Below are 10,036 nucleotides of genomic sequence, written 5' to 3' on the forward strand. Positions count from 1 at the left end.
TCCAACTTGGAAAGGAACAAATTTATTTTTTCCCAATAAAGTATTAAAATTACATGATCTATGATCTAAAAGAGAAAAATAAATTTTTATTAGCTGTCTTCTTCCACGCACTTTTTAAGGGAAGGCTTTAAAACTTGCAGTAGTAATGGTTGTTGGTGCTGACTGATTTGTGATCACCCAGGCCAAATTATAAGTGCTGCTCCAAAGGCAATTTTGATAAGTGCCACTTCAACTAATAGTTTTACTAAATGAAACACCACATTAGAGTTTCTTAATGCATCCAAGTTCTGGTAGTGTATCCAAAATATCTTTTTTTTTCTTTAAAGCAAAAACTGTTAAGTTGAGTCAACATCTGTAATATTTGAAATTTGTGCACATGTTTTCTGTACCATATGCTATCTTACAAGCCACTTAGTTTAGTAAGTAAATGGATCTATACTATGTATGGTAGAAATGACACACATTACCAAGAATGGCAGGCAACCACCCTCCAGTGAGAAATGTCAAGGCTAAGTCTTGTGGGATGAGGAGCTGTTGATAATTAGTCACCTTGTATCCCTGTTGTTTTCACGAGCCAAGAGTCTCTTTTTTAATCCACAGACAATATCCTATGTGTCACTATATACACTAAAACATGAACTTACATCAGTACTGCACAGGAGGTAAAAGTAGAGGCCTTTATATGAAGAGTGGATGATATTGTTTCTTTGTTAGTTTTTTCCGACAGACTGGACACTGTTTTTTCCGCTTCACTGCTTCCTCCAGACAGGTTGAACAGAACACATGACCACACACAGTTGAGCATAAGGTACGGGAAGTTTCTTTGATGGTGCCTGCTGAGTCCAGACACACCAGGCAGGATACAATGGGCTGCTCTCTGGATGGGGGACTGGGTGGGGGCAGTGGGGCGGTGATTTGTGCTACTTTCTGGCTGTGCTCCTGAGCCACAAACTGTACTGCATTGTGTACAAGGGACACCTGAGTTATGTTGTGGTGTGAGGGAGACCTCCTGCCCTCCACCTCAGACTGCATCTCATGTACATCTTGGACTATCTCTGGGGTGCGTGTCACCTCACGAGAATAGTCGGAGATCTGAGGTGATCTGGATCTGCTTCCTTGACCTGAAAATGTCAAAATGTCATGTAATGCTTAAACTGACCTCTCACACCCACACTACACAGAACACCAACACTGAAGACTAACAAAACAGGTTAAAGTGCACTGAGGCTCTTCCTCACCAAACTGCAAGAGCAAAACTTTCCTACACTACTAAAATGGAAAACCATTCCTTATAAACTTTCATTGTTTTTAAAGATTGTTTTTTACAACCATCTCCTGCCTACAATAACTTGACTAAGTGATTGGGCATGAGTGTGGGGCATTTAAATATATTTTCCAATTTTCAACTTACATTACAGAACTTAATAAATGCCACTTCTCAGTAAAAATTCTTTTAATGCTTACCTTTGATTACTGTAGTCAGAGCTATAGAATACACAACTTAATGTTATAACACTGAAACATTTCAAACTTGAAGACAATCTTTTCTTTCAATCCTCTATCCATAAAATGGAACCCTTCACTCAATCCTATTGGTGTGTATCTCTATGATGCCTTGCCCTAAGGGAGTATTCCAAGACCAGCCATGGCAAAACATTTCCTTCTTGCTACCTAGTTCCTTCAATACCATGACATAGTTTAACATTATTCTGCTTACTATCTACTATCTGATGATTTTATACAGCTCAGAAACACGTGTGAAAAATCTTCTGATCTTCTGATCTCCATAGATCCTTCCTAATGTCAATAAAATGGTCTAATCATACACAAATGTCAAGGTAAAAATGTGTCTCAGTATTGAAAGGGTTAAGGCACTTGACCTGTACCACTTCCTCCTTCACACGTCATTCTTTATTATCCTAGGAATGGTTGGATTGATGATAATGACGGTAATTCTTAATCCCTTTACCTTATTTCCTTTATATGTACATCACCTTCCCCTTCCACATCAGAGGTGCTATCCCTTTAGTACTCCTCTAGGTGTCTGTCTGTGCTAAGCCGACTCACAAAGGATTGATACTTACGTCTGTGGGAAGGACGGAATTCCCTGAGTGGGTTGAGTCGACGGGGAATGTGGGTATCTCCTCCTTCCAGTGGGTAATCGTCAAAGAGATTACCAAAGACAAGATTGGGGTTTTGGAAGTCTATTGAGGATGGATCCATTAACCAATTGTTCTGTCTTTCTCCTCCCAACACAATGCCTTCCTCTTCTCTGGTGCTGCCACCACCGCCACCACCACCACCACTCTCAAATATGCTATGCTGCTGCTGGTCTGGGCGTGTGAGATCCTCCACGGCTGGTGCGGCTGCAGTGTTGCTAACATTTCTTCTCCTGTGGCTTCTTCTTTGCTCAGTCCCCAAGTACTGAAAATAAATGTTTAGGTTAGAAAAGTGATCCTTCTTAAGTAATTTCTATATTTATGCAACATATATGTATGATGTCACAGTTTTATGTAAATGACCAATTCCTTTGCTATATTGAGATAATGAATAAAAAAACACCAAGGCCTTAACAAGAGTAGCTCACTATTATGGACTGTTCCCGAGGCACCACAGCTACGACGTTCACATCATCCTCATCCTCATGTGTCAAATCCACCACACACGGCTGATACGACTCCAAATCTACCACCTCCTGCTCTGCTTCCTCCTCGTCGTCCTCCTCTTCAGGCGAAGGAGGCATGTGAGGAAGGTCGCTGCTGACTGGAGGGGCAGTGGTGGTGGTGGTAGTGGTGCTGTCTTCCAGGGTGTCTAAGGTGGTGGCCACTGACCCAGTGGTCAATGGGTGTAGCAGAGGTAATTCCAGCTGCAAGATAACAAGAGGTTTCTTTTCTTTTCAGTGATCATGAGTAAAGACGGTTCATAATCAGTGAATTCTATGTGGAGAACAACCTGAAATCTCAAGAACTTAGCATCAGCATGGACAATGGTCCTATTAAAATACTCCTGATTAGGCAGACTTTCTAAAGACAAAAGGAAAATCACATGAGTAGTTTTGCCAATAAATGCAATTTCACTCCAAGCACTTGTTAGGTATACTGATGAAAGACAAAACTTAATCACTGTGAGCCTAAAGCAAGGTGAGAATTATGGGATATATGGTTATTTGTCTCTCCAATGAGCCTTTTTCCTCTCCCTGGACATTTCACGCCCCACATTAGGTAGCATGTGTATACACACCCATTAATCTTAATTTAACCTGAAGATGATAAGAACATACGACAATAGGGAAGCTGTAAGAAGCCATCAGGCCTACACATGGCAGTCACTGTAAGAATCACACCAACCATTAACATCACACATTACAGTAACTATTCCATTATAAAAGAACTATTAAATGACCAGAAAAGTGACTCAAGAAGTTAAAGACAAATCTGTAATGAGGAGAAAGATGATCCCTTTGGGTTTTACAAGAATGTAATGAAAGAAAATCCTCAAAGAACTCATAATTCACTCATGAAACCAAGTTATTGCTATTGTTATAAAGAAGAGATATATAAAGTAGTGCAGAAGATAGTTGAACATGTGCAAGACAGGATGTGAAGGAAGAACAATATGATAGATATCATATATATATCATTTAAAAAAGGTAGGAAGGATGATGCGAATAATTATAGACCGATCAGTTTAACTAGTATAGTATGTAAGATACTAGAGAAAATCATTAAGGGTAGTATTTGGGAGCATTTAAATGAGAATAGATTAATTAGAGATACCCAACATGGCTTTAGATCAGGGAGGTCCTGTCTTACAAATTTGCTCGATATCTTAGAATATATTACCAAGGAGTTAGATGATGGAAATAGCATAGATGTTATATATCTAGATTTTAGCAAGGCGTTTGATAAGGTACCGCATAGGAGGCTAGTGTACAAATTGAGACTACATGGGATAGGGGGTAGGTTAGTTGATTGGATTAGTGAATGGCTTTCTGATAGGAAACAGAGAGTAGTATTAAATGGGGCAATGTCTGAGTGGAAGGAAGTGGTTAGTGGGGTACCCCAAGGATCAGTGCTAGGACCTCTTCTTTTCTTGGTGTACATTAACGATTTAGATATAGGAATTAGTAGCAAAGTATCAAAGTTTGCAGATGATACTAAGATAGCATGTGCAGTACAGGGTGAAAAGGACAATTACAGAATACAACGAGACCTGGACAGGCTGATAGCATGGGCAGACAGGTGGCAGATGGAGTTTAATTCTAAAAGTGTCAGGTTATGCATTTAGGTAAAGACAACACAAACTTTAACTATGAGATGGAGGGATGTTGGCTAGAGGCAGTAGAGGAAGGAAAGGATTTAGGAGTAGTGATAGACAGGACTATGAAATTTTCAAAGCAATGTTTAGAAGCAAGAAATAGGGCAAATAGGATCCTGGGTTTTATAAATAGAAATGTTAGTTATAAAAGTAAGGAAGTGGTGCGTAGCTTATATAATTCCTATGTTAGGCCCCATTTAGAGTATTGCATACAGGCCTGGTCACCCCACTATAGGCAGGATATCAACATGTTAGAAGCAGTTCAGAGAAGAGCAACTAGGATGATACCAGCATTAAAGCGCCTGGAGTATAGAGATAGATTAAAGGAATTAAACATGTTTTCATTTGAGAGGAGATGTATAAGAGGGATATGATAGAGTTATTTAAAATGTTCTCAGATACAAACTACATAGATGTGAGATCTTTCTTTACCTTAGAGGAGGAAATAGGACTAGAAATCATGGCAGGAAGATTAGAAAGCAAGGCTGCAGGTTAGATATAAGAAAATATTTCTTTAGTCATAGAGTGGTAGACTTCTGGAATGCATTGCCAGAGACGGTTGTAAATAGCACTAGTTTGACAATGTTTAAAAACAGATTAGATAAGCACTTAAATTTATTAGATTTATAATTATGTATAGCACTGCATGATAGTTTTTATAAGAAATTTACTATAGTTAAATAAGACATGATCCCCATGTATGGGGACCACAAATTGTAGAGGATTTCGCTGCAGGACTTACCCCTGTTAATGGGCCAAATATTTAGAATTAGTATATAATGTATTGTGTACTTGTAAGTGTATCTTTAAGTACTGATGATGAGGTCGCTGTGCGACAGATACAGGATAACCTAGATGGGCCCTGGTGGCCCTTTGTTATCCTTATTTATGTTATGTTATGTAGAATGGCAGACAGAATAAGAAGATAATCAAGGAAGGCAGGAAGAAACATGTTGAGGTAATGTTCAAGAAATTTTTGTTAAGGATATTCTAAATTGCTATAGTAATGACACTTATTGATATAAATAAAGAGGCTCAGAAAAGATGTGGATGGGGCAATTGATGAGATATATGAGTAAAGCCAAGTGACAAAAGGCCTGAGACCAATGGTTGTGACCACAGTGGGATAAGTGATCCCAATAATGATATCAGGTTATAGGTCATCCAATGGTATTTATTTTTGCCATTATCAATTCATCTGTGTCGCTGATACTCTTGGCTTCCAAACCAGCAATAATTTATTATTTCAGTTTTGAGAACATCAAATGTAGTTATATTACTTAGCACAGTACTTTTCTTTAGTGAAGACAGAGGAATAATACTGAATTAAAGTTTTTCAAAGATTTTTCTAAATTTTCCAAGATGCATATGAAATTGAAGATTCAGATCTACCAATATTTTTTCTCAAAATGTCAATACTGTAATGACTAGTACTAGATTTTGAGATCTATCAATTATCAGTTATTGGTAATCAAGTTATAAATCTATCATCAGTTACTGATTATCAGTTAGTGCCAAAAAGGTTATTGTTGTCAACTTATCAGATATGATAAATTTTAGCATTATCACTCTTAGCTACAGTTGTGACCACCACAGGATTGAAGACAAGGATAATAATGAACATGTACAAATTAAGGAAGACTAAGAAAGCTGTCTGCATTCAAGAAAGTAGATGTATATCACAACATGGCAAGAGAAAACACGAGAATAAATGATTAAGAAATGAGACCAAGGAAGAAAGCAAAAAAGAGAATTCATGTAATTTTTATATGGAAGTATTACCTCCTGTGTCTGAAAAGGAAACAAGTCAATTTGCAATAGAAAAAGAGCAGAATGAGAGAAATATCAAGCCACAAAATAAGATATGTACTATATATGTATAATGTTTATTAATGTGCATAAAAGTATTCAACATAAGTGAACGAGACAAAGGTTAGGAAAGAAAACATTACTGAGAAACCACATGGGATAACAATTTAAACGGTGAAGCTAAACATTACACACACACACACACACACACACACACACACACACACGAGCTGAGCTACCGGCCCGGTAGCTCAGTGGTTAGATCGCTGGCTTCACAAGCCAGAGGACCGGGGTTCGATTCCCCGTCCGGGTGGAGATATTTGGGTGTGTCTCCTTTCACGTGTAGCCCCTGTTCACCTAGCAGTGAGTAGGTACGAGATGTAAATCGAGGAGTTGTGACCTTGTTGTCCCAGTGTGTGGTGTGTGCCTGGTCTCAGGCCTATCCGAAGATCGGAAATAATGAGCTCTGAGCTCGTTCCGTAGGGTAACGTCTGGCTGTCTCATCAGAGACTGCAGCAGATCAAACAGTGAATCACACACACACACACAAGCCAGAGGACCGGGGTTCGATTCCCTGGCCGGGTGGAGATATTTGGGTGTGTCTCCTTTCACGTGTAGCCCCTGTTCACCTAGCAGTGAGTAGGTACAGGATGTAAATCTAGAAGTTGTGACCTTGTTGTCCCGGTGTGTGGTGTGTGCCTGGTCTCAGGCCTATCCGAAGATCGGAAATAATGAGCTCTGAGCTCATTCCATAGGGTAACATCTGGCTGTCTCGTCAGAGACTGCAGCAGATCAAACAGTGAATCACACACACACACACACACACACACAAAAATAAAAAATAAAAAAATAAAAAAACACAATATAATATAAAGGATTATGAACAAGAAATATAGAGAGAACATTTATCTAGGAGCGAAATAAGAAAGATCTGTTGATGTGTGACAAAACTGAAGTGTCTTAACCCTTGAATAGTTTATGGATTTCATGTGGTCCTTCCCACTGTTCTCTAAAATTGTGCATGTCTGCACATTGCCTGGTCAAACTCTTCCAACTCTGTCTATCATTTTCTACCTTTCCTTTCTACTGGCAATTTGTCTACATTAAGAAGGTTCCTAAAAAAAGGGTGACCACTCTATTCCATCAAACTATTGCCATATTGCTTTGATTTCCTTCCTCTTGAAGGTTTCTGAGTCTATCATCAACTATCACTTCATGTATTGGAGCCACTCTATTGGTGATCTCTTGGCTTTCCTTACTAAATCTTGGTCATCCTCTTTAAGGATATTTGGTGATATATTTGCAGGTGTATTAGACATATCAAAAACTTTACAAAGATCTGATTTCCAAACAGCTTCTATGTTTCTCTATGTAACCATCTCAAGTTTCTCTTCTGGCTGTTCTATTGCTGCAAGGTAGATGGTCACTGTTCTTCTCCTGAGTGTATAAACTAAAGTTGTCCTCAGGACTCCATCCCATCACCCACTCTTCCTATCAATCATCATCATCTTCTAAACCAAACTTCTTGTCCTATCCATTCTCACGTTGATGATGCCATCTTGCACTTTCCACATCTTGTAGAAATACTACAATACTTCAGGAATTAAATAGTTTACACTGGGAAGGCACAGAACACCTCACTTCTGACCTCTCTAAATTTCTCACTGAGACAGAGAAAACTTGATGTTGTTCAATGCTTAGTTCCTCCATTTATCAACTCAACACAACCTTCTGGATAACTATCCACTCTTCTTCAAACACACTTAACTGTTCCTCTTATCTACACTTGGTCTGTCCTTTACTTATACAGTAATCTAAACTTGAAACTTTACATCTCATCTCTAGATAAAACAGCTTTTTCTTCCCCTCAAGCTGCCAATTCTACAGAGAGGTTTCTTCTGTCCATGTATAGATTATGCTTCACTCATTCTGTCTTATCAACTCCTCTCCTCTAATTGACTGCTTTCAGATGTCATGTTGCATATTTTGCTATCTTATATTGCCTCTCCAATTCCTCCTCCACTTCTTCTTCCTCCTCTTGTAAGATCACAACTGTTAAGCTATTTGGTGTAGGATGCATCAATCTTTTAGTTATTAAGAGAGACTCACAGCCACTTGCCTTGACAAACTGGGCAGTGTTGCATCTATTGTTATTTCCTCACTAGGGTGGATTTTTATCAGGGGATATCACCAGCACTACTACAAATAACACAAGTATTGTACAAGTGGATACACAATGTCCAGTAGATATTCTATGACCTAAAGGAAGCATTTGAAAATCTCCCACAGAAGATTACTTGTAAAACTCAAAAATTACAATATCATTAGCTACTTGGTTTAACTCTTTCCTTTATTTTTCTTCTTCTTTTTTAAGTTGAAGGAAATAATGTGTGATTGTGAATGGGAAGAAGTCAGAAACAACACATGTGCTGAGTATGTTGAGATAAATATCCCACTTCAATGCCTTTCTGCAGTCAAAGTAACTTAGATAGCCACTCCCAGGTCTTTCTCTTCCTTACTTTTCATTATTATTTCCTCCCATTTTCTATTCTGAGCACTTAATTGCTTGTGATATGCCTAAAACATCGTACAGAGAATGCAAGGAAATATGGAGTGAACACAACGGTGGTAAAAAATAATGGCTGCTCAAGTTTCATCCTTAGAACTGTAGTTTTATGAGAAAGAGAAATGTAAAGGTATGAAAGTTTATGTCAATACAGAAGGGCTATCAAAAGAAGTAAGTCCTTAAAAATGATAGTGACATCATTCATAACTAATCAGTTCAACTCTTGAGAACACCAGGCTGAAAACTAAATAAAGTAAATAAATTAGTTGAAATTATCTGAAGGACATTCTGGATGGAGACAAATTTCAAAGCATTAATATTGAAATGCTAAGACCACATTTACAATATGAAAGCCATTTTTGTGCCCATACAAGAAGATAAGACAATATAAAATTTTAAAAATTGCCCATGAAATTAATTCTGGAATTGGAAGTCTATCATATGATGAACAATTAGCTGATCAGGACTGACTAAACACTTGCATACATAAGGATATATGAAGACATTGAAAATATTGCATGAAGTTTACAATCAGGCTTATGTAGGGAGCTATCCATCAATCAAGGAGATGTAGAAACAAGAGGGCACAGTAAGAGGCTTTACAAGAGGCAAGCAAGATTGGATAAGATAAAATATGGATAAATTTGCAGATTCAATCAATACTGTCCATTAACCCACTGGACCCCACCCTCATAATCCACCCCCAAATCTAACAGTCTTGTAATCTCCTAACGAGGGTCTCTGCCATCCTGAACCCCCTATATGGCATGCTAACCTAACCTCCAGTGGCCTCGCTGCACAAGGCTTTCTTTTTCTTCTCACCGCTATTCTGTACAACTCTCTAATGCAAGGATTCACCAGTACTCTCAGTACCCTTCTCTAATAAACTCTTTAACTCCCTGCCTGCTTCTCTATTTCCATCTTCCAATGACTTGACTTCATTTAAGAGGGGCGTTTCAAGACATTTGTCCCTTTCTTTCAGCTGAATCTACTGACTGATAATTAAGTGGGCCATTTTCTTATTTTCTGTTGCCCTTGGCCAGTTTACCTCTATTACATAAAGAAAAAAACCTAATATATTGTAACCTCCTAACCTGGGAAGCTGTACTCACCCTCCCATGGACACCTCTATGATAAACTAATCTAGCCTAGCATTGTAACCTCCTAACGGGGGAGGCTTCACCCACTGTAGCCTCCTGTAACCACTTCAATGCTGGGATACATTTTTACCTTGAGATCTGTGTATGATCAGACCATTTTATTGACCTTAGGAAGGGACTATAGGAGTCAGAAGATTAATGGCCACAGTCTTCACTATTCTAATTCCCATATGAGTTTCTGAAG

At 38.5% G+C, this 10,036-nt stretch overlaps 1 protein-coding gene across 2 annotated transcripts in view; it reads right to left on the reverse strand.

Annotated features, from left to right (window-relative positions):
* Positions 1–10,036, reverse strand: part of LOC123516776 — a 10,901-nt gene continuing 865 nt past the window's right edge. For both annotated transcript variants that reach the window (XM_045276416.1, XM_045276417.1), the window contains exons 2-4: positions 2,588–2,866; positions 2,085–2,424; positions 1–1,121 (exon numbers count right to left, since the gene is read on the reverse strand). In XM_045276416.1, coding sequence (XP_045132351.1) covers positions 679–1,121; positions 2,085–2,424; positions 2,588–2,866 — 1,062 coding nt within the window. In that variant the 3' untranslated portion in view covers positions 1–678. The remainder of the gene's footprint in view (positions 1,122–2,084; positions 2,425–2,587; positions 2,867–10,036) is intronic.

Source organism: Portunus trituberculatus, chromosome 41 (genome assembly GCF_017591435.1).
Source record: "Portunus trituberculatus isolate SZX2019 chromosome 41, ASM1759143v1, whole genome shotgun sequence".
Taxonomy (NCBI): domain Eukaryota; kingdom Metazoa; phylum Arthropoda; class Malacostraca; order Decapoda; family Portunidae; genus Portunus; species Portunus trituberculatus.